Here is a 26,495-nt window from a genome sequence, read left to right on the forward strand (position 1 = left end):
GAGCAGCCAACTCTGATACCCTTCTTGCAGAAGATATGGCTACCAGAAAAACTAGCTTCCTTGTCAAAAGGACCAAGGGAATATGTCGTAACGGCTCAAAAGGCTGTTACTGTAATGCCGATTCAAGTCCCAAGGTTTCAGGGGTGACCTAACTGGTGGATTAATCCGTGTTACCCCTGTAAAAAGCTACGGACCAAAGAATGCGAAGCAAGTGGTCGTTGAAATAAGGCCGAGACCTGGTCTTTGATAGTACTCAAGGCCAGGTTCATCTCTAACCCCATTTGCAGAAAGCCAAGGATTCTCCCTATGACATACTTTCTGGGATGCCAACCCTTGGATTCCCACCAAGAAACATATGCCTAACAGACTATAATATATGACTCTAGAGGCCGGCTTCCTTGCATTAATTAAAGGTAGATACCACTGAACCTGACAGCCCACGCTTCTTCAGAATGTGGGTCTCAATAGCCAAACCGTTAAATTTAGCGTGTGTAAGGTAGGGTGGAATACCGGACCTTACAAGAGTAGGTCCAGACGTGGTGGTAGGGTCCATGGGTCCCCTACCGCCATCTTTATGATCTCTGCATACAAAGATCTTCTGGGCCACAAGAATCACAGACTTCCCTTCCTGCTTGATCCTGCGAAGAAGTCATGGAAGCAGCTTCATCATAGAAAATAGGATTTTTGTGATTAAACAGTGGGTAATCCAACAGGGATCAGACCACAGAGAATGATAATCCTGATTTTAAACAACAATCTTCATTATGCTATTCAAAATAAAGAAAATCAAAATTGAACCATTTAATTTCATTGTGGCCCATGACCGGTTATCAAATCACTTAAGTGGCATGCACTCTTCAAAAGCTTGTGCACCCCTGACATACATCAATTATAATGATAAACTATATAGATTAAAAAAAAAATGTAAAATCCTAATTCTTAGAAAATTTAAATTACTATTTCTGCAATAAGACCACAAGAAATTAATGTATCAAGAGACACAAGAATCACTTAGTGTTTCAGCCCCAGAGGAATTGCTAATTTTCGAACTGTGATCATCTTTAGGGAGATGCCTATTTTCCTTTAAGCATCTACAGAGAATCAATTAAACAGCCTCGCTCCTCATTAGCTGTAAACAGCGCACATAATGGTACACCTACAGAAACCACTATACGCGGGGGTTATTAGTAAGATCCTTTGGGTCTTCCTTATCCAAGGGTCTTAAAATTTGAACTGTCAGCACAATCCCAACACAACTAGACTAAAAAAAAAAATTTTTATTAAAAAATCATTCTATAACTGTCATTTGCCAGAACTGGTCTGTATCTGTCCCAATATGGAGTACTTTGAAATGGAAATGACGTGGCCAACAAACAGGCCAGTTATTGGGCAGTTTAGGCAATGTTAAGCTGAGCATACATTTTTCTATCTGGTTGTAAAATGTCCTTTAGATCTACCATCAACAATTATATAATACAAGCATCTATCTGGCTGGATACAAATTAAATTGGATTGATGAGGCCTGTGCTATATAATTTTGATCTTATCAGAATCTAACGGAGATTGTACAATCAAAATAACATGCATGGATTCATGCCAAACCAATCTATTAACCTTCTATGAGGAGGTGAGCTGCCATCTAGATAACGGAAGGTCCGTATCTGGATTTTGCAAAAGCATTTGAAACAGCTCCACATAAACGTTTACTGTACAAAGTAAGGTCCATTGGCATGGACCATAGGGTTAGTACATGGATTGAAAACTGGCTACAAGGGTGAGTTCAAAGGGTAGTGATAAATGGGGAGTACTCAGAATGGTCAGGGGTGGAAAGTGGGGTCCCCCAGGGTTCTATGCTGGGACCATTCCTATTTAACGACCTGGAGGATGGGGTAAACAGTTCAATTTCTGGACGATACTAAGCTAAGCAGGGCTAGAACTTCTCCACAGGATGTGGAAACCTTGCAAGAAGATCTGAACAAATTAATGGGATGGGCAACTACATGGCAAACTTGGTTTAATGTGGAAAAATGTAAAATAATGCATTTGGGTGGCAAAAATAATAATGCAATCTACTCACTGGGGGGAGAACATCTAGGGGAATCTAGGATTGAAAAGGACCTGGGGGTCCTAGTAGAGGATAGGCTCAGCAATGGCATGCAATGCCAAGCTGCTGCTAACAAGGCAAACAGAATATTGGCATGCATTAAAAAGGGGATTAACTCAAGAGATAAAGCGATAATTCTTGCACTCTACAAGACTCTGGTCTGGCCTCACCTGGAGTATGCTGTCCAGTTCTGGAAATGGAACGAGTACAGAGAAGGGCAACAAAGCTAATAAAGGGTCTGGATTAGTTATGAAGAAAGGTTAGGAGCACTGAACTTATTCTCTCTGGAGAAAAGACGCTTGAGAGGGGATATGATTTCAATTTACAAATACCATACTGGTGACCCCACAATAGGGATAAAACGTTTCTGCGGAAGGGAGTTTAATAAGACACATGGCCACTCATTAAAATTAGAAAAAAAGGGGTTTAACCTTAAACTGCGTAGAGGGTTCTTTACCGTGGGAGCGGCAAGGATGTGGAATTCCCTTCCACGGGCGGTGGTTTCAGCAGGGAGCATCGATAGTTTAAAAAAACTATTAGATAAGCACCTGAAAGACCACAACTTACAAGGATATACAATGTAATACTGACATATAATCACACACATAGGTTGGACTTGATGGGCTTGTGTCTTTTTTCAACCTCACCTACTATATTACTATATGTAGCCAGCTTTCAATTGGTAAAACATTATGCAAATATGCAACCCAGTTAATCAAAGTATACAATATACAGGACTTATCCAAGTGTAGGGTCAAGTCACAGAGTTTCCAGGGTTTGACACATATGCTGTGCAGGTAGCCCTGCAGAGAGGTGCGATGCATTCATTATGGTTTTCAGTACCCAGAATTTGCTGGAGTTCTATGTTAAAGTGTCTATTTGTAGATAAAGAGTGGAACAGAACCTCAGTCAGGTTTTCATTGCAATTTATGTTTCTGTTGAGGGGATCCACTCTCACCCTTTATCCTCGTAACCGCTATCGTTAGGAATGAAGAGGATGAGAAATAGGAAAATGTTACAACTGTCACCAAAACAGGAGGTAAGATCTTCCAATGGAAGGCTTCTGGAGACAACTGTGAAAGGTGGAACCCCTCAACAATCAATTTTTACTAATTTTTTGTAGACAGAAGTGAAGGGAAACCTTTTTTTTTTTTCCAGAGCAAAATTGTTAATTTCCTTTTGGAAATATTAGTTTTTTGGCTGTAATGCTGACCCACTGGCTTAAAGTATATGTGAACCTTCATCTTGTAAAACAACCCATTCAGTTTAAAATAGAAATAAAAAAGACAAAACATTTACAGTCAGGTCCATAAATATTGGGACATCGACACAATTCTAATGTTTTTGGCTCTACAAGGTATACACCACCTCAAAGGATTTGAAATGAAACAAACAAGATATGCTTTAACTGCAGACTTTCAGCTTTAATTTGAGGGTAATTACATCCAAATCAGGTGGACGGTGTAGGAATTACAACAGTTTGTATATGTACCTTCTACTTTTTAGGGGCCAAAAGTAATGGGACAATTGGCTGCTCAGCTATTCCATGGCCAGGGGTGTGTTATTCCTTCATTATCCCATTTACAAGCAGCAGATAAAAGGTCCAGAGTTCATTTCAAGTGTGCTATTTGCATTTGGAATCTGTTGCTGTCAACTCTCAATATGATATCCAAAGAGCTGTCGCTATCAGTGAAGCAAGCCATCATTAGGCTAAAAAAACAAAACAAACCCATCAGAGAGATAGCAAAAACATTAGGTGTGGCCAAATCAACTGTTTGGAACATCCTTAAAAAGAAAACGCACCGGTGAGCTCAGCAACACCAAAAGACCCGGAAGACCACGGAAAACAACTGTGGTGGATGACCGAATAATTCTTTCCCTGGTGAAGAAAACACCCTTCACAACAGTTGGCCAAATCAAGAAGACTCTCCAGGAGGTAGGTGTATGTGTGTCAAAGTCAACAATCAAGAGAAGACTTCACCAGAGTGAATACAGAGGGTTCACCACAAGATGTATACCATTGGTGAGCATCAAAAACAGGAAGGCCAGATTAGAGTTTGCCAAACATCTAAAAAAGCCTTCACAGTTCTGGAACATCCTATAGACAGATGAGACCAAGATCAACTTGTACCAGAGTGATGGGAAGAGAAGAGTATGGAGAAGGAAAGGAACTGCTCATGATACAAAGCATACCACTTCATCAGTGAAGCATGGTGGTGGTAGTATCATGGCGTGGGCATGTATGGCTGCCAATGGAACTGGTTCTTTACATAGTAGTATATAGTTAGTAAGGTTGAATAAAGACACCAGTTCAACCTGAGTGAGTGTGGGTGGGTGTCTACAATTATCTCTACCCCTGTACATTGTGTCTCATTAAGATGCTCATCTATTATATTATTATTTATCTAAGGTACCCATATAGCATCGTCAATTTATGCAGTGCTCCACACTCACATCCCTACCCTCAAAGAGCCCACAATCCATGGTCAATTTTTTTTTTTTTGGATGGAAGCCAATTAACCTACCAGCATGTCTTTGGAGTTCTCTTGTATTTATTGATGATGTGACTGCTGACAAAAGCAGCAGGATGAATTCTGAAGTGTTTCGGGCAATATTATCTGCTCATATGCAGCAAAATGCTTCAGAACTCATTGAAGGGCGCTTCACAGTGCAGATGGACAATGACCCGAAGCATACTACGAAAGCAACCAAAGAGTTTTTTAAGGGAAAGAAGTGGAATGTTATGCAATGGCCAAGTCAATCACCTGACCTGAATCCGATTGAGCATGCATTTCACTTGCCAAAGACAAAACTGAAGGGAAAATGCCCCAGGAACAAGCAGGAACTGGAGACAGTTGCAGTAGAGGCCTGGCAGAGCATCACCAGGGATGAAACCCAGCGTCTGGTGACGTCTATACGTTCCAGACTTCAGGCTGTAATTGACTGCAAAGGATTTGCAACCAAGTATTAAAAAGTGAAAGTTTGATGGATGATTGTTAATCTGTCCCATTACTTTTGGTCCCTTAAAAAGTGGGAGGCACATATACAAACTGTTGTAATTCCTACACCGTTCACCTGATTTGGATGTAAATACCCTCAAATTAAAGCTGAAAGTCTGCAGTTAAAGCACATCTTTGTTTCATTTCAAATCTATTGTGGTGGTGTATAGAGCCAAAAAGATTAGAATTGTGTTGATGTCCCAATATTTATGGACCTGACTGTATGTACTGTATAAATATAAAAAGTTTACTTTTTTTTAATTATTATTTTAAGTGATCACATAATAAATATTCTCAGCTGCATAAGGGGCTTAGAGAGGTGGAAGTGGAGAAACTACTCCTGGAGTGGAGTACTACACTGATCTTCCCAGTGAATGGTTGTGCAATGGAGGGGCTGTCAGCACAAGTCTTGGCCATTGGAGGACAGGCAGGCTGTTCTCCCCACACAACCAGAAAACTGACCACACTGGGAAGGAAGTGCTTCTGTACCTAGTGTGGTCAGTTTAAAATAGGAAAGCAGAGGGACCGGCAGGATCTCCAGCTATTTCACACCAAGGAAGAAATACAAAGAGAACAGGAAAGTACAGAAGTAAACGGTACAGAAGTAAATGGTACAGCAGGCACATAACAGGAATATGACATGTTGGGGTAACATTCTTTGACTACTTTTTGAATCCCTGACCTGCAGCAAGTATACAGAATAAGAAAGTAGAGGGTAGAGTCAGGAGTCCTTATCTGCATACTTGTTCTGGGTTTGTGATAGTCGGTCATCATAAACTGAGAAGTCAATAATGGCAGGAAGGCATTCCTTTGATGTGGGCACAGCAGTGCAAAACTGACAGAGGTTATAATACTTTTTAACGATATCTCAAAAAAGTAAAAACAAGTTAGTTCCATTTAGAAATAGAATCTGCCCATCTATGACTGGATAACTGCACGTGTCAAACTGGCAGGGTACAGCGTTCAGACACACAACGGCTGCAGATGTTCATAAATGCAGTCACTGTGTCACCATTATTACTGTTCCTACTGTGATGTACAAGTTTGACTAAGGTCTCAGATGCCCAGAATTTTGAGATTTGTCTATATAAATTTTAAAGTTGACCTGTGTAAAGATTTTGCATATTAAAGTATTTTTACAGAACAAACAGTAAAACGCACTTCAGAGCAAGGCCTAATTCACCTTTGTTATAGGCATTTTAGAGAACATCATCCTTTAAAATTTTACAACACAGGCACTGAAATTTCAGTGCCTATTTTCTATGGCAGCAAAAACTAAGCAGTATGCCAGCCCGCTAATATAGAACAGCAGATGCTGGTAATCAGTTTTGAATGGTACCATACCACACCCTCACAACACAGTTGCCTTACAGAGCACTGCATAATATCCAAATAATGTTGTGTGATGGGCTGCACAAAAATCCAGTAAAAACTACACCAATCAGCCATAACTTTATGACCATTAAAAGGTTAGGTGAATAACACTGATTATCTCGTTATAAAGGTATCTAAAAGTTGGTGGGATATATTAGGCAGCAAGTAATCATATTGTCCATGAAGTTGATGTGTTAAAAACAGAAGAAAATGGCCATCAGAGTTTGTTGTGTATGGGGCTGTGTAGCCCCAGGGTGCCCATGCTGACCTGTGTCCACAGCCAGAAGGTGGCCTGGTGTGATAAATCACATTTTCTTTTACATTGTGTGGATGGTCAGGTGCGTGTGCATCACTTACCTGGGAAAGAGATGGCACCAGAATGCAGTATGGGAAGGGGCAAGCTGGTGGAGGCAGTGTGATGTTTTGGGCAATGTTCTGCTTTGAAACCTTGGGTCCTGACATTCATGTGGATATTACTTTGACATGTACCACCTACCTAAACATTGTTGCCAACCAAGTACACTCCTTCATGGAAACAGTGTTCCCTGAGGGCAGTGGCCTCTTTCAGCAGGATAATGCGCCCTGCCACACTGCAAAAATGGTTCATAAATGGGTTGAGGAACATAACAATGAGTTTGAGGCTTGGACTTGGCCGGTCCATTGAGTTGCCACCTTGCAATGAACAGGACTTAAAGGATATGCTACAGATGGCTTTGTGCCAGATACCTTCAAAGGCTCAATAGCATCCATGCCCCGGATGGGTCAGGGCTGTTTTGGTGGGAACTACAAAGCAAAACAGGGCGAACCGACCTAGTGCATTATCCTCAAAACATAACTTTATTTCATGCAAAGGTGATAAGTATTACATCCACAAATGACAAATGCATCATAGTACATCATATAGAAACTGCAACATTCAGGCCACACTTCATCATATTACGGCAATTGGAGATCCAATAGGCTAATGCGTTTTGAGGACATGCTTCTTCCTCGCATTAGCCTGTTGATCCTCAGTTGTCCTGTCACGTGATATGATGAATTGTGGACTGGATATTGCTGTTTCTATATGATGAATTGTGATTTATTGTCATTTGTAGAACACATACCACCACTGCATGAAATAAGGTTATGTTTTGAGGTAAATGCACTCAGCCGGTGTGCCCCCTGGAGAAAGGGGGACCTACTCAATAGTAGGTGGGTGGTCAAAGTTAACCACTTAAGCCACGGACCATTTGGCTGCCCAAAGACCAGAGCACTTTTTGCAACTCGGCACTGCGTCGATTTTCGGACAATTGCGCAGTCGTGCGACGTGGCTCCCAAACAAAATTGATGTCCTTTTTTCCCCACAAATAGAGCTTTCTTTTGGTGGTATTTGATCACCTCTGCGGTTTTTATTTTTTGCGCTATAAACAAAAAATAGCGACAATTAGCGCAATATTTTTTACTTTTTGCTATAATAAATATCACCAAAAAATATATTAAAAAAACATTTTTTTTCCTCAGTTTAGGCCGATACGTATTCTTCTACATATTTTTGGTAAAAAAAAAAATAAAAAAAACTGCAATAAGCGTTTATTGATTGGTTTGCGCAAAAGTTATAGCGTCTACAAAATAGGGGATAGTTTATGGCATTTTTATTAATAATTTTTTTTTACTAGTAATAGCGACGATCAGCGATTTTTATTATGACTGCGACATTATGGCGTATACATCGGACACTTTTGGTGTGATTTTGGGACCATTCACATTTATACTGTGATCAGTGAAATTAAAAATGCATTGATTACTTTGTAAATGTGACTGGCAGTGAAGGGGTTAACCACTAGGTGGCGCTGTAGGGGTTAAGTGTGTCCTAGGGAGTGATTCTAACTGTGGGGGGGAGGGGCTGTGTGTGACACGACACTGATCACCGCTCCCGATTACAGGGAGCGGTGATCAGTGTCACTAGGCAGAACGGGGAAATGCTTGTTTACATCAGCATTTCCCCGTTCTTCCTCTCCGTGAGACGATCGCGGGTTTCCCCGCGGACGTAGAGTCCGCGGGACCCGCGATCACACTCAGAGGTCACGGCGCGTGCGCACCCGCAAACCGCTTCTTAAAGGGCAAAGTACAGGTGCGTTAATCTGCCTGTACGTGCCCTTCTGCCGACGTATATCGGCGTGAGCCAGTCGGCAAGCGGGTAAGGCTGATCGGTGTATTTCTGTATTGAAAATCAATTACAACTCATGAATTTTGCACCCTGTTATGAATGAGCCCTTAAACCCAACATCATAGTCTCAGTTGTGATCTTTGATGGCTCGTTCACACTACGAATGGAGTCTTTCGGCACAGGATAAATGCCAGTCACTGCATGGGCACACAAACAACAACTGCAGAACAATTCATAAGTATAATTACAAGACAATTTTTAAGTTGTAAAACAAATTGTTTATGGAAGCGTTAGAAATATTGTCTTAAGGGCAATACACACGGGTGGAATGTCAGGCGGTTCAACAGAAACCAGCCTACATTAGGCCGGTGTGTACGGCAGTCCGTCTGTTGAAGGGGCATGACCGAAAAGGGTCTGCCCATTGGCTTCCAGTCAGCACTCTCAGTCAATGGCAATCTCCCTGTCAGAACTAAATAGCTCAGCAGGGGAGATCGATGTACTAACATCACAGTTAGTACAGCGGCTCCTCCCAAGCCCTTCCGTTTAGCCTGCTGGTTTAAAAAAAAAAAAAAAATTGTCAGTGTGTACCAGGCGTTAGTCCTAAAACACAGTACATACAAAAAAATGTATCTAACTACACACTAAAGTTTTTTGATTGTATAGATTAGTTTAGTTATAAAAGGCAATGTTTACAAAAGTTGACAACAAAACCTACGAAAACACTAACTATTGCAAACCTAGGCTGGTCACACCCAAGCATATCAACTGGTCTGCCAGCCGTCTTATTCTCTATGAAATTTAAAGCGGAGTTAATGTTTCCATGGGCTCTCAGGTTCTGCTGATGCCAATTGTGGTAAGGGAAACCAGCAGTGAAGCCCTTCAGCTTCACAGTCGGTTCCCTACCTTGCATTCGTGAAGCGTGCTGCGCTTTCTGAATGTCCCAGTGGCGGGGGAAGGAGGAGGGGGCCAAACTTCCAAGCGATCTCGACGCGGCGAGATCTCTCTGAAGTGGGGATAGGTACCTGTCAAAAACCGGTACCCGCTCCACCCTCCTCCTCAACAGGTGCCAAATGTGGCACGGGGGGGGGGTGTCAGGCAGATAAGCGAACCTTCCACTTTCGGGTTTTGGGTGAAACTCAGCTTTAATATGTACGCCAAACAAAGTTGTTTTTTTAAAAGACAGTTTTGATACAATTTGAGATATTGCACTATGCTCTTGGCCTTGTTAATAAGGAACAGTTATAGTCACCAATTGTTCACATGCCAAGGACACATAACAGCACCTACAAACAAATCTAAACTCAGCACAACTAATGTTATGGGACTTTGGGCCCATTACATGTCCACATATAACAAACCTTAATTTACAAATGAAAAGTATTTACTTACCAATATAAGCCCTGAGATGAGGGAGGATGTACCCGTCAGAGCAACATAAAATTTAGGGGTTAATGTATTCAAAAACATGCTCACTGAAAGAGAGAAGACAGACAGGTGTAAATCCCTACTGAAATAAAATGATTTTCATGTAATCATCCAACAAACACAGTGTCTATTGTACCAGAATAGTCTCACTTAAAACATTTTACTTGCGTCTTGTTTTTTCTTTTGAAAATTGAATAAAAGTTACTGAAAAGAAATAAAGATTTGTTCAACCAGAACAAGAAAACTGTATACAAAAGAGGACAAGACTAGTAAAACCCTACTTCTTACTGGGATCAATCCTTACTGCTTTTCAGTTCACCATACTTTACAAGGCTCAGGGTTAGCCCCTCTTTCTCAGTCAGGTTTTTTGGACACACCGGGGAAATATGCATGGAAGTCCAAGTTCAGAAGAGTTTCACATTGAGAACTGCGTCCTACACAGAGATTGATCTTCTGTGCTCATTCATTTCAGGTTCAGCACAGAGCAGAAAACGCAGCATACAGCCAATGAAGCAAAGTATATAAATACATAAAACACAGTGGGGTTAATTTACTAAAGGCAAATATGCTGTGCACTGCAAGTGCAGTCACTCTAGAGATTAGTAAATGAGATAAAAGTTCCCTTTGGGTATTCTTAGCAATCATGTGCAAGGAAAAAAAAATGTTTGCTTGCATATGACTTGATAGAAATCAGCAGAGCTTCACCTCCTTCACTAAGATCTGGAGAAACTACACTTGCAGTGCACAGTATATTTGCCTTCAAAACCAATGAAGTCAAATTCTTAAAAAATGTTAGCAGATAATGATATCTATCATATTTTGAAGTATAATTATAATTTTAGGCAGGGCATTTTTTCTCAGAAGTTAGGTGCAGATACTCCCCTCTTCCAAGTCACCCCTTGCCTACGAACACCGTCCCTTGGTTCCACCCCCTAGTTTTTATGGAATTTGTTAACAAAAAAAGCAGTAAAAATAGATCTGCAGCCAGCAACAATAGCCCCCCAAGCAACAATAGACCCCCTTCCGAGCAACAACAAATACCCCCAGCAAGAAAATAAACCCTGCAACTAAAACACCCCCTCCCTCCCCAAGCAACAACAGATCTACCCTGGGAATAATAGCCCCCTACCAGCAACAATAGATCTCCCAGCAGGCAGCATTAATAGACCCTCCAGCAATCAGCAACAGTAGACCTCTCCCTCAACAGTAGATTCCTCCCAGCAGCAATTGACCCCCCTTTGAAATAGAAGACCCACAGAAACAATATATCCAACACTAAGCAATAGTTCCCCCAGCAACAATAGATCCCCCTGCAGCCATCATTAATAGACCCTCCAGCATTAATAGACCCCCTCCCTCAAAAGTAAATCCCTCCCAGCAACAATAGACCCCTCATTCAACAAAAGATTCCCCCACCCAGCAACGTTGGATTCCCCAGCAGCCAGCATCAATGGACCCCTCAGCACACCCCAGCAACCCTTGCCATTACATACTGTACATTCAGTGCTGGAGGTGGCGGAACTGCGGTCCCACTGAAAAAAGCCCCGATTTTACGTAATATTATGAATAGTTGTATTTTTGTGATCTGTATTTAAATAGTTACTCTGAAATCATGTAAACTTGTGATGGTATTTAGATTAAATCAATACATTCCCCGGTGAAGGTGAATTTGGTAAAGTTTGAGTCTGTGTGCAGTGAGTGACTTGTTTGCCCAGCAACTCTGGTCTGGTTTGTGTTCCTATTTCAGTCTATAACCACTGGAAAAACACATCCAAGATGAATGTTCGATCTGAGCAACATTCCTTTGTTAATTAATTTATTACCCGGAAAAAGAATTTAGGGTCCATGCACATTAAGCGCCTGAAAAAATGTCAGGACCTTTGGCAAGTAAAAGAAGCATAAAAAAAACACATTCATAATGGCTCGTATTGCACACAAATTTATGCATGTTTATGTGTGTTTGCATTTACAAGCAGGTTTTTTCCAGAACATTTCCTTCTGCTCATTTTTCTCTATAATCAATTAACATTGAAAATGCCAAACACCCAGATTTGCATTGACACATAGGCTAGCATAGAGTTTTTTACAGGCTGAAAGAGAAAAAACAAAAGAAAAAAAACGCATGTACAAGCAGCACTTTGTATACCTAGCGTGCATGAGGCCTTAGCCTAGGTTTACACTTATGTGTGCTATGCGGCCCACGTTGCTCGGACATGACAGCCCACTACATGATTTTATAGACTAGTGTTTCACAATATTTATTCAGTCATAATAGGGGTGTCTTTGTCATGCATTGTGCAAAGTCATCTGGAATGTTTAAAGGCTGACAAAAACACCCCTATTATGACCGAAGAAATATTGTTTTTATGTACGAGGGAAACATTACTGAATATTTGTGAAAAACTAGTCTAAAATTATTGTATGCACCCAATCAGGAGCAAAGCAACAGGTTGCATTAAAGAACTAGAGAGTAAGGGAGGGTTATAACGTTTCAGGTTTTTTTTTGCCATCTGTGTCCCACTGCGGAGATTTCCCTTCACTTCCTGTCCCATTGCCAAACAGGAAAGCGAGATAAAATTCCTGCAAATAAGGGAATTCTTTGGGGACCCCAAGGGTTACCAGAACTAGTGTCCCCATTGGAAGATTTCCCCTCTATTACTTTTCTGGGGACAACCCAAAATTTGGGATTTTCTTTTACTTTCAATGAAAATGGTAAACAGGACAAAAAGACAGCAGGACTCGGGCCCGCCCCCTGTGTCACTGGATTTGATTGACAACAGCAAGAGCCAATGGCTCCTGCTGCTATCAATCTGTCCAATGAGGCCCTGAGGCAGGGGCTGGAGCTGCTGGGCTTGTTCTCATTGCTGGAACGATCGAGTTCAGGTAAGAAAAAGGGGGGTCTGGGGGGAGCTGCACCACAGAGGGTTTTTCACCTTCACCTTTTTTCACCTTCATCATGCATGAAGGTGAAAAACCTTCAGACTTTACAACTCCCTTAATGGTGGCATAGACAGCAATAAAAATTGACAGGTGTTCTAATCCCTCTCCACTCGATCCAAAACTAAAAGAAAAGTTTTACCTTTAGTTATACTTTAATAACTACCAGACAACTCCCCAACCCCAACACACATCCCAGAGCTCCATATACCCTACTCTCTTGACTGGGGGAAATAAAAAAAAAACCCTGTGTAAGCCTATAGCTGGTCTCAGCGCTTACAGTGGGCTAATGGCACTCTCTCCCCACCCCCACATGACAGCACTTGTGCCCTGTGATTGGTTGCTCTCTATAACTAGAAGTACCAGGAATTTCTCTTTGCTCCCAGCAGGCAAACAGAACAGTAGGGCAGGGATTAAAAAGTAAGCTGAAAGAGCTCATCTACAGTAGCTAAATGGGTTTCATAGTCCCCCACCCAATAGAGAACTGAAAATTCTAATGATCGTATATTTGAGGTTGTCGGGCCTGTGGCCTATGAAATACCCTTTAGCTGTATATTGTTCCGGCAATGCCGGGTCTTCAAGATCATCCAGCTGGGGCAAAAGGCCTTGGTGGAGGCCTTTGAGGGCATCTTGAACCTCTGCCATATCTCACTTGTCTTAATCTTCAGGAGGGTAAACCTGTCCTACTTTCTGGTCGTGCCTCGGGATTAAATGCTTTTGGCACTTAGTTTACTAAATGTGTGGTGGTGTTATGCACCACTATCTGCCTCTAACCCCTTAAAAGGCACTTTCTGGCCTAATAGATAACCCAGGAACTAGAATTCCAAGAGGCTGCAAAGAACTCATCACTATTACATCCCTTAAAGCACGAAAAACCATCCTACATAAGTGGATCTATTGCGAACCCCCCACTATTTTTTTGTTAATGGCTAAACTAGCCTATGTTTTTCACATGGACTTGGTGGAGGCCTCCTTAAGCAAAGATGTTTTGCTGTTTGGGAATCCTTTATCCAAACCCTACCTGTTGGCACCCAACAGTCTATAATGAAGTGTTTGTAATATACCCAATGATATCAAATTAGATTGCCAATTAATGGCCCTCTAATTCTTTATTCGCTGCTTAACTGGAAATGTGTTAAAACCTGGTAATTAAGGCTCTCCCCCCTTCCAACTCTACCTATCCATTTTTACCTGACCGTTGTCCAACCAACTTGAAACTTAGGGTGGCCATACACACCACAATCTAATTGTACAACAACTTTACATTCTTGCAGTGCATTGCAATAAAGGTAGCCCACTGAAATCAAGAGCTGCAACTGTACCAAAAATCATACAAAAACAAAATTGTAACAATTATGCTGCATTGTGGTGTGTATCAACACAGGTGGACTGCCTAAGTGCATTTACATATTAATTCTAGAAACACACAGACATAAAATGACTAGCTCCTTTAAACAAACACATGGCAACCTGTGCAATGCTTATGAAAAAGACTAATGAGTAATACACAGAATAAAACTTGAGTGAGGGGAAAAAAAATGACAATCGTCACAGAATTTTAGTTTCATATGATCACACAGACAAATCATGCAAATGATGGAGACCCGTCTAACAAAATTCTCCCTGTATCGGGGGGCAGGTCAATATTGATCCATAGAGACTGATTGCAAAAGTGTGGCCAGATGAAGGGAAGATTTCCGCTAAAGAATCTGAATATTGCTGGCAGGGATTATCTGATTCAGGTAAATATAAATTTAGAGTGGAGGAGGGCAAACAAGATGACTGTGCTTTCTAAATATATTTATCCTTTAATGGCTTGAGAAATAGTACATGGAGCTTGCTGTACACTCTGCTCTATAAATTGCCATTAAAATGCTGAAGCCCATGTGTACAATGTCAAAGCTAAAAGCACTAGGAAAAAAATACTATAACGTTTTGGCATGAAGCCAGTTACATATCTTCAGGATGACTAAAAAACATGGTAAACATTGACGATGAATTAAAGTGTTAACCACTGCAGCCCCTGAAGGATTTGCCCCTTAATGACCAGGCCATTTTTTGCTATACGGCACTGCGTCGCTTTAACTGACAATTGTGCGGTCGTGTGATGTTGTACCCAAACAAAATCGACGTCCTTTTTTACCCACAAATAGTTTTTTCTTCTTGCGACTTATTTTTTGCGCTATAAACAAAAAAAATACCGACAAATTTAGAAAAAAAAAAACTACTTTCTGCTTTAATACATATCCCCCAAAAATATATATATATAAAAAAAATAAATAAAATTTAGTCATCAGTTTAGGCCAAAATATTATCTTCTACATATTTCTGGTTTTAAAAAATAAAAAAAAAATAAAATCGAAATAGGCGTATATTGATTAGTTTGCGCAAAAGTTATCACATCTACAAACTACGGGATAGATTTAGGGACCTTTATTTTTTTTATTGTTTTTAGTTGTAATGGAGGCGATCTGTGATTTTTAGCGGGGCTGCTACACTGCGGAGGACAAATTTGACCCCAAATGACACTTTTTGGAGACCAGTGACATTATTACATTAATAAGTGCTATAAAAATGCACTGATCAATGTAAAAATGACACTGGCAGGGAAGGGGTCAACACTAGGGGGCGATCAAGGAGTTAAGTGTGTTCCCTGGTTGTATTCTAACATTAAGGGGGGTGGGCTCACTGGGAAATTACAGATCACTGTTCCCGATCACTGGGAACAGAAGATCTCTGACATGTCATTAGGCAGCACAGGGAATCACCTTGTTTACATAGGCAGTTCCCTGTTCTGCCTCTGTACACAGCGATCGCAGGTCGCCGGTGGACAGAGCTTGCAGGGCATGACCCGGCGGTGCGCACGCCCGCTATCCTCCTTGCACAGACCGACGTACACCTATGGCAGTTTGTGCAGGAGAGCCGATCTGCTGCAGTATAATGATGGCAGCTGGTTGGCAAGAGGTTAATAAACCCACAACAGTAAAATCAGTCTGTATATGCAGTAAAGGATGCTTGTTATACTCACTGTGGAACCTAAGGGGTTAATCCTCCACATTAGCACTGTCCAGACTGAGGGTTCAGGAGTCATGCAGCCTCATAGGAAAGTCAGAGGAGAATGAAAACCCCTCCAACAAGCTTTAACCAGTGCTCAGCCGGGCATTGATAGAAGTCACAAGACTGCTATTTACTGCGGATGAGAAGGTATTTAGCAGTTTATATTTACTAAAATAATTGCATTTCCATGTTGTGTACTGTGGGAGACCAGATATAGTGAATGGAGGCTCCTGGGTTTAATACTATAACTGGATGTGACCATGTACAGAATTAGGCTCCCAGTCAGTGCTACAGTCAGAAAGCTACAGCACATGTAACAAAGGTGGTAGGCAGGGCTGTGCATTACTTCATAGGAACACTCAAGGCTTTACCTTCTAATCTGGTTAAAGCTGTATTAAAATGTAAGCCAATTACTAAACAACATTATCCAGGGTGTATTTAAAAAGTATTTAGCAGCTTTTTGTCTTTAATAGCACTATATCTCTTTTACTTCAAAACTGTCCTTCAATGCAATGGTGTGTGTTTTTCCATTTAATCTAAATAAGCAAACTATGTGGAAATGTATTCAAATTTAAAGATGAACGTCAGGCAGATGGCTAAACACACTGTGTAGATGAAATCCATATACAAATCCTTTGGCAGGTATAATAGCTACCTTTTATATGTATATCTGTCCACCCAGGCCTGATTTACACTTTGATACATAGCAAAGCCCTGTCAGGTGGGATTTTTTTCTTCACTGCAGCTAAAGTGTATGTAAAGCCAAAAAATAGAGAAGGGAAGGATAAAAACCACAATGGAGTTATTTTCTGCTGTGTCCCCATTCACTTCCTGTCCTGGGGACACAACAGGAAATTTTAGAAAATCTCTCCAAAGTAAACAGAATTCCCACCTTAGACAGTTGTCATAGAATGGGCGTCCACTGGTTTTCTAGTCTCAATAGGAGAATTTTTCCTCACCTATTGAACGGATGACAACTCAATTTGAGGCTTTACCCTCCCCATTCAGTCTTAAGCTAGGTTCACATTATTGCAGTTTCCCTGCTGCTGCGTTTGCACAGGCACAGTAAATCACCCTTTGAATGGACTGCTATACCTATAAAAACGTAGTGAAAATGTCCTGGCAATGTTTTCCAAAATCGCAGACGCATGAAAACTGCACAGAGTGCTATACGATTCCTGGTATGGGAAGACGTGCTGCAGTTTCCAGTGCATGGGGTTACAACTAGGAATGAATGGCAACACCATATTTCTGCTGCAGGTGCTAGAAATTACACACAGTCCCACACAAGTGTGAGTCTAGCCTTAGGCTTGGCCATACACAGTTCGAATCTCAGCTGGTTCAGCAGGAGCCGCCTGAGATTTGTATCGTTAATGGGCAGACTTTTGCAGGTATAGCTATGTAAAACATTAAAAAGAAGTGTCTATACCGTTTAAAATCCAGTAATACACTTCCTCACCCTGTTCTGCACATGCTCAAAAGTAAGCATTTTTAGGGACCACTAAGTTTGTGGAGGTCAATCTGTTGGCAGCCTTAAAGTGGAATTAAACACTTCCTATCCTTTACAGCCAAGGAAGCTGCTTCTGTTTGATCTGAAAAATGTCATGGTACTGCACATGTGACCAGTTAGGACACCAGTCATTTGATAGTTTGACAGTTTGGTTGAGGACATAAACAAATGTGACAGTTGGCACCACATTTCAGTAATGTAACTGTTTTTTTGAACAGGTCAACACGATGGGTTTAGTTCCACTTTATAAATTTACTGTTGGGGCTCTGGGCTTCAGCAAATTGGCAGCCCCTGGCAAGAAGAAACAGGCGCAATGCTAGAAACAAATTTACATCACACACTAATACTTATGCTACCAAAATGAATGTGGAATGTATGTAACTTGCTAAAGATCATTATTTTTTTTTATCAAGTTCTTATGGGTAAAGTTCCGCTTTAAAAAGTACAACTAAAAAGCTCCTGTAGATAGTAACTGGATTGGGGACTTTAGACTAAGAGAAGCAATAGCCTCATAAGGTAAAACAAAAAACATAATTTCTCATACACTCCCCTCTCAAAAGGTTTCAGCAACAGAGGCAGTGCTGTCAGTGCAGAAAGCTGTGAGCAGGACTAGGTGTGGCCAAGTTCTGATTGACAAGTTACAAGCTTATTTGTCATCAGTGACCAAGACACGTCCCCTGCCATGTGTTCTCTGGCAGGACTATTATTTATATAGCGGCTTCACTTTGTGCAGCGCTATACTACATGAGGACTGTCAGTGCAGTTACAATACAATTCACTACAGGAAAAATCAGAGGGATCTGCTCATTAGGGCTTACAATCTAAGAGTGAAGGTCAAGTGATACATTTGAATGGCCGAGCTGTGATGGCCACACATGGGAATCATGAACGTGGCACAACGTTGTGGACTGACGGTACATTCTGTGTGCCCTCAATTCAGAGTGCAGTGTGTATGTGCCAGTAAAGTCATCAGCTGCAGAACGGTGCATGTTTAGGAGATATTCATTGTGCCTACAGGTAAGCTTTATTATAAACTTACCTGTGAGTACAAGTGACCAAGTGGAATGTACTACCACACAATATTTTTTATTGGAAGGCCATAATTCTATTCTAACAATATATTGATGCATATTAAGCTGCATTCATTTGTGTATTTTATAATCTGTGTGGAGTTCAGCTTTTTTTTTTTTTTTTTTTTTTTTAACGCCTTGCTCAAAAAAAAATTAAGTCACAAACAGTAAGTGTAAAGGACACAATTGTATTTTCCAAATATAGCTAAAAATAGCCATAGACAGGCGAAAAATAGGAAGATAATGACTGTTATATACCATTTCTGGTAGTAATTTGCCCAAAAAGGAGTATTTGTCGGCTGACTGCCATCTTCTCCAATGTAGAAGAGGAAGGATGGAAGAAGGGCAGCTGTAAGAGGCATGTCGAAGGATGCCAAGAACGATTCCACAATTGCTTCCAGTTTCCCAAGCACAACATAAACAGTGGTCATATCTGTCAAAAGTTGTCATCAGCATGCAAGCCAAATATGCTGCTGACCAACCCGCCGAAGGGAAAAAAGGAAAAACACATCACTTCAGGTATGTAAAAAGTTTCAGCAATTACAGTGTAGTTGAAAAGCTCAGTCATCAAAACTGATGGATTCCTCTACAGGCAGCTTCTGTCTTTATCGACCAAGTCTGAAGAATAGTTGTCAATATTGTACTGAACATATTCAGCTTAACAATCTTTAAAAAAAACAGACCAAAGATCCACCTGTATATAGGAAGAATATCATCATTTTCCATATACCATCATCCAACAGACATAAGAGTTACTAGTTACGTCACCTCCATGTTCCTGAGCAGTTCTCATCCCCCACAAAGAAGTATTCTCTGTCCCCCACATGTAGTGATATTTGCCTCCTTCACAACACACAGCCCTGTGTAGGTAGCTCTCTCCCACCTTACACCGGCTGTACATCAGAGCGGAGTGCTGGGTGGAGGGCGGGAACAGGAGCTGCAGCTGATGATTGGTAGGACTGCCTTGCAATCAACCACCTGCTGGTTAACTTGCAAAGTTACTAAAAACTACCCGTGTTCCCACCCTCCATCCAGCACAGTTTTGCCTCTTACTCCGCTCAGCTATTAAAAAGGAGAGCGGTGGAGGCTGAGGAGAAGCATGGGCACAGCCCTGTTAGTGATTTACCCTTCGGCTTCCTAGGATCGATGAGTTGCCGCCCCCTGCCCTAGTTTGATGCTGGAATGGTAGGGAATGTACTCTTCTTCTCTCTCTGCCTCTATCTGCATTAAAGTGGTTATAATGGCAGAAGGTTTTTATATTTAATGCATTCTATGCACTAGGATAAAAAAACCTTCAGTGTGCAGCAGCCCACCTAACACTTACCTGAGCCCCATCTCAATCCAGCATTGTGCATGAGTGCCTCAGCCGTCCGGGACTCTCTCTCCTGATTGGCTGAGACACAGCAGCAGCGCCATTGGCTAACTGACTTTGATAACAGCAGGAGCCAATGAGGAGAAGGAGGGGCGGGACCGAACCGCGACTCCGTGTCTGATTGTACACACAGAGATGCGGCTCGGATGTCCCCATAGCAAGCTGCTTGCTGTGGGGGCACTCAACAGGAGGAAGGGGCCAGGGACCCAAGAAGAGGAGGATCCAGGCTGCTCTGTGCAAAATCAGTACAAAGAGCAGGTAAGTATAACATGTTTGTTATTTTGAAAGAAAAAAAAAACTAAAAAGATAAATAAAAAACGAGACTTTTGCCACTATCTGCATTAATATTCTCTTCTCAAGCATGCACACAATAGCACAAAGGCTCTTAGTTCTGTGCTCCATTTCAATTACACAGCTCTATCTCCTTACTCAGAAAACTACCCACAAAGAGGAAGGAGGAGGTAACTGATGTATAACATCCCCCCAAGAATGGGGTATTGGAGAAATGAATCCTGAAAACACTGACACACCTAGTCACAACAAAACCAGCTAAAAGTAAGTCGCATTTACAAACCACAACTATTTGCAGGAAACATTTCAAAAAGTGCAGATTACTGGCATTTAGCTACTGTCCGATACAAATATCCGTGTAATGTACCCTAAGTGCCCATTCACACCAGTGTGACTTGTCATGCGATTTTACAGTTCCAACTACAGTGCCAGCTGTGGAACCATTCATATTGCTGCAACTGATGTTGCAGTGATTATGAAAAAGGTTTGTGCACTACTTTTTACCAAATTCATTACGACTTGCATAGCCTTCTGTTAAATGAAGTCGAAAGCCAAAATGAAATCGGCAGTGTAAAAATCGCACTGATGTGCAGCTTTGAAATCGCGCTGAAGTAGTGCGATTTCAAAGCTGCACCGGTGTGTACCAGGACTAAAAGGTCCATCGCTCTTTGTAATGATTAAAAGAGATGTTGTTCCTGAACATATCTTCATGTTCAATGCCAGTTTATGGCCTCATGCACACTGGACGTTTTTACAGCTGCCTTTTTTTGCTTCAGGCGTTTTTTTTCTGCAACTGATAAACTCCCCAGCATGTTATCCTATGTGTCCATGGGGTGTTTTTTCTGGCTGGAAAAAAGCTCAAGAACTAGTTGGTTTTGAGAAGATCTGCTGTAAAAACGCTCAAACACTGAAAAATGCGGCTATTCAGCATTTATCAGCGTTTTTGAGCCATAAGCTGTTGTGGGAGTATAGTTTTGCTAACAAAACACTACAGCTAAAAAGCGCTGAAGAACCCTGAAAAACTCTTTCTACAGCCTGCTACAGATAACGCTACTGGTATTTTTAGAACGTCCAGTGTGCTGGAGGCCTGTATGATCACACAATAAAGTGAGCAGATATTATTTGTATCATGAGATACTAAAGATATTTTTTTTTTTTTTTTAAACCATAACATTCAAGAAAAAATCTGAAATAATGTGCGCATATACTTTTTGTATTTTGTCTTTGTATTAGCCCCCCATAATCCCTGCACATCAACATTCAGGCCAGGAGAGAAACGGAGCAACATTGCAGACTAGTCATACTTTACCGCATTGCACAGTGCTGTGAATATAACAAAAACACTTCTTGATAGGAGACAAGTGGACAAAAGCTGTTATTCATTTGCCATCCAATCAGTCTGGACCAAGCTGTATTGCATTAAAGCGTATCTAAACCAAAAAATGAGAATTTAAAGTGGAACTAAACTGTATCCGAAAACATTTATCTAATATTCAGTGTTAATTTCGTCGACTAAAACGTCTAAAAGAATATTATTTTAGTCGACTAAAATACGACTAAAACAACTGAGATGACTAAAATACGACTAAAACTAAAATGGCATTTTAGTCAAAAGACTAAGACTAAACTAAATTGAGAAGTGTTTTTCCAGCTTCAGTGGGATTTGTCAGCTGGAAAAAAAAAAAAAAAAACAGAACGCTCCGAGAAGCTTCTAAACACTGTTAACCACTGCTAAGCACCAGTTTCCAGGCTTTTGTCTTTTTTCTAGCCAGCGGCCCACCGCACTCTAACAACAGATAACCCGTCAGCTGTCTGCGGGGGGTTCCCAAAATAGCCAAAATATATAACAAAAATGGCGTGGGGATCCCAACAAAATCCATACCAGACCCCTTATCTGAGCATGCAGCCTGGGAAACAGAACATGGGCTGTTATGTTTACACATTCTAATCCAGTAACCAATGCCTTAGCTTACAAACATCAACCTTGAAAGAAAAAAATAAAATAAAGAAGACCACAGCAGCTCCAACAATGCAATAACGGTATATGACCCCAGTAGATGTGTGGGGGGTGTGTGTGTGTGTGATGTTAGAGATTATTTTAGAACAACTGCTAGAATGCACTATTGAAAGCAGCACACAGTCCAAACAAGAAAAATGGGAGATGGTTTCCTGTACTATATAAGAGCCATCTCCTGCACCCCCTTCCACCAGCACTTCTAGGTACTTGTGGTTAAATTTGGTAGAAGTGGACAGATGATTAAAACAGTGTTAGAAATATGTTATTATGTATTATAAATAAGACTTGGATCTGGACCTTTAGGCCCCCTTCACACTATCGGCCCGCACGGATCCGCCTGTCCGTTTTTCAGGTGAATCTCAGCGGGTCACCCATTGACTTCTATGGGCAGGCGGATGTCAGAGGAGATGTGTCTACTGACACCAGCCCGCTATCCGTTTTGAAAAGATGCGCTCAAAACAGACAGATGGCAATACGTTCGCCATCCATCCAGCAGATTGGATGAAAACAGACAAGCTTTCCCGTTTTCATCCGATCTCCCCATAGAGAACAGCGGGGATCTGACAGGTCGGTCCCTGCACAGTGAGCAGAGACGGACCTGTCATCCGCCTGCTCAGTGGTGATCTCCCCGCTGACCTAGCGTCAGCGGATCCGCCCCATGTGAAAGGGGCCTTACGTTTCTGCTCTACAGCCGAGGCCAAAAGTTTTGAGAATGACACAAATATAGATGTTCACAAAGTCTGCCTCAGTTTCTATGATGGCAATATTACATATACTCCAGAATGTTATGAAGTGTAATCATATTGAATTTGCTATGAAAATGAACTTAATCCCATAAAAAAACATTTCCATTGAATTTGTGAAGATAGCTTTAGGGCGCCCAAGAAAGTCAAGCAAGCGTCAAGACAGTCTCCTACAGTTGATTTAGCTGCGGGATCGGGGCACCAGGAAAGTCCCCAGACCTTAACCCCTTAAGAACTTGTGGTATTTCTCAAGAGGCAGGTGAAAAGAAAAAAAAAAACTCCACAAATTCTGACAAACTCCAAGCATTGATTATGCAAGTATGGGTGGCCATCAGTCAGAATGTGGCCCACAAGTTAATTGACAGCATGCCGGAGCAAACTGCAGAGGTCTTGAAAAAGAAGAGTCAACACTGCAAACATTGACTCTTTGCATAAAACTGAAAGAGGAAGTAAAGTCTTCCTCCTTAATTGTACCTATAGGTAAGCCTATAGTAAATATCTTTTAAACTTGCACCATTTAGGAGTTATTTACTATATACGCTTCCATCGGTGCATGCACACTAAAGGAACGGCCCGCTCGTGCGGGTTCTTCAGTACCTGTGCCGTGACTGGCAGCCCCGGTGTGCATGCGCGGGAGTGACGTCATCGTGGCTCTGGACAATCACAGCGCTGGAGCCCACAAACCTAGAAGTAACTCCAGGAAAGATGTCGGCCGTGGGAGCCAAGTGTGGGCGGCACTACAGGGCATCGGTCTAAGGTAGTTCATACAATAATAATAATAATAATAATAAGTATAATAATGCATACTAGCTCATTATATGCCTTTGTCTTGCAGGTTTTTTTTTTTTTGAGGTTTACAACCTCTTTAATGTAATGGTCAATAAAAGTAACATCTGACAAAAAAAAAAAAAATCTAAAAATTTACTGAAGCAGCAGACTCTGTAAAAATGTATTTTTATGTCATTCTCAAAACTTTGGCCAGGGCTGTACAATCTTCACGGCTGTACAATATTCATTTTGATGTCAAATTTAAATGTAATTTTAGGCTGGGTTCACACTACTGCGAATTGGATGTGGGTTTCTCCGTATTCAATTCGCATAGCAGGAGATTGTGAGCGGCTCTCTATGGAACCGGTTCACATATCTCCACAGCAGCTCTGGTGCAATTTGCACAGGAGCCCTATGCGTCTTTTGGCCAGTTTCAGGTCCGATTTCCGCAAAAAATTTGGGCTGAACCTAGATCTTAAAACAGTGAACGAGGACGTGCCAGACTCCTGCTGTGAGCCGCTGCGTGCTCATATGTGAACCCAACCTAGTCGTATTTTAGTCATCTGAATAGTTTTAGTTGTATTTTAGTTGACTAAAATCTAATGGGTTTAGTTAAATAGTAGTGAATTATTTAAGCATTTCTCTAGAATTAAGGTATGTAAAAATTGGTGCTGCGCTGTTCTTTTAATACAGCACCAATTTTTACATACCTTATTTCTATTGCTGTATGGGCTGAGCTTGACCTATATTCGTTGCTTGCAGCAGTTCAACGTTCATTGCCCTTCGTTTACATGGTAGCGCAGGAATAACTATACATTTCAGTATTTCTCTAGAATTGGCAAACTCATTATATAATCCTGGAGTAAATATCAAATAACATTATTTATGGTATCAAGGTTTGAACATTCACTACAGACACAGATTTAGCTGTTGTGATATAAAACGTCTTTATAAAAAAAGAAAACAGTTTCATAACAACCTGAAATATTTCTTTGACAAAACAGAAGTACAACTTTAAAATATATTTTAAAAAAACAAAAAAACTGTAAAATTTATTGGCTGTAATGCCATTGCACATATTACCTGAATATATTACCAACATTAAATATTTGGAACAAAAATAAAAAAAGAAAAGAAAAACCCTTTTCTTTTCTTTTTTCTCTTTCAGCAGTTTAATACTCAGTAGATGCCCCCTACTTATTCTTATGTGGTAGTGCAATACATGTTTAAACTTTATTGTGCTATTATAGGCTAAGGATGGAATTGTGTTGCAGGTTTAGAAAAGGCCAGCAAAGGCTTTTTTAAATCATTCACACAAAGATTGGGTGAATGCGTGGAATGTATGGAACTGCATAGGAAAGGGAAAATATTGGATTGATGGGAGCCTGTGTTTCTCAGCCAATACAGCTTGCCGATAGAGTCAGGGGGCTGGGGCTTTAACAGACAGTTTTTGTAAATTGACTTTGATTCAAATTTTATTTTCATTTAGATTTAATCGCTGAACCATCACTGAGCAGCTGATAAAAATGATGACAACATAACACTGCTGCTCTAGGCACTAGACAACAAGTGCCATTATGGTAAAAACAGTCCTGCTGGGAAACAGAAGATAATTAAAGGAGCAGTAAAGCCAAAGCTCATTTGGCTGCATTTCTCCTATGGATCACAGGAGTTCAGTTCGTTCTGCACTCCTGTGACCCATTTTCAGCAGAGAGCGGGCTGAAGTCTGCTCTCTGCTGAGTTGGTCCAGGCTCGGCGTCATCATGACCATGGAATCGGGATCCGCCCAAATCCCTGGACTGACATCCGAATCAGCCCTTTAGCGAGCCGCTCCCCGCCCCTCCATAGCCTAGCGCTCCAGTAAATGAGGAGGGGGCAGGGCAGAGAGCTGGTGACTCACAGTCACCAGCTCTCTGCTCAGGAAGCTGTGAGACCCGAGCAATTAGCGGTGTTCGATCGCTCAGTTCTCAGTGTTAGAGACGCGAGGGGACAGATGCAGCATTGGACCAATGCTGCATTCACCTAGGTATGAAGTATGAATCTGAAAAAAAATAAAAATTACTTCTCTTTTAAAGCAGTAATAAACCCAAAAGCAAACATTATATTGAAGATTATCAATTCTTAGATGTGATAGTTGTACTAGTTTTCTTTTTTTAGTCTCTCTTCTATTTTCATCTGGTGATCCAGACAATTTTTTGATTTTTTGAAAGAACAAGCACTCTTGCAGATGTATCAGTTTACAGAGATTATCCAAACCGTTTAACACCTACGGGGGGATTACAATGATCAGCTTTTATTTATCCATGTAACAGTGTTATCCAAATAGCAGGGTTGCACCTATACGGTGGTATTGGTGTAAATACTAAGCATTTGCACAAGTATCGGTACTCATACAAATGCTCAGATACCTGCAACGGATACTTTCAGGCTCTGTTCTTTTATCTGAAAAGTAAAAAAATAAATAAATAAATTAAAAAAAGAGCCGGAAATCATCATTTGTTAGGGAGCGGGGCCACCGTGTCCTTAACAACAGATGATGCATTCAGCTGTCAGTGGGGTCCCCCTGTTGACAACTGACGTGCTCCTTCACACCACTGGAGCGATGAGCTGTGGAGGGGCGGGGAGCGGCCGTCTCATCGTCTTAGCGGCTCACTAAGAGGTCGAGGTGGCCATCAGTCC

At 41.2% G+C, this 26,495-nt stretch overlaps 1 protein-coding gene across 5 annotated transcripts in view; it reads right to left on the reverse strand.

Moving 5' to 3' along the window:
- ST7 (suppression of tumorigenicity 7) overlaps positions 1-26,495 on the reverse strand; it is a 257,764-nt gene that overhangs the window by 144,658 nt on the left and 86,611 nt on the right. For all 5 annotated transcript variants that reach the window (XM_073619832.1, XM_073619834.1, XM_073619831.1 and 2 more), the window contains exon 2: positions 10,016-10,098. In XM_073619832.1, coding sequence (XP_073475933.1) covers positions 10,016-10,098 — 83 coding nt within the window. The remainder of the gene's footprint in view (positions 1-10,015; positions 10,099-26,495) is intronic.

Source organism: Aquarana catesbeiana, linkage group LG03 (genome assembly GCF_042186555.1).
Source record: "Aquarana catesbeiana isolate 2022-GZ linkage group LG03, ASM4218655v1, whole genome shotgun sequence".
Classification (NCBI taxonomy): domain Eukaryota; kingdom Metazoa; phylum Chordata; class Amphibia; order Anura; family Ranidae; genus Aquarana; species Aquarana catesbeiana.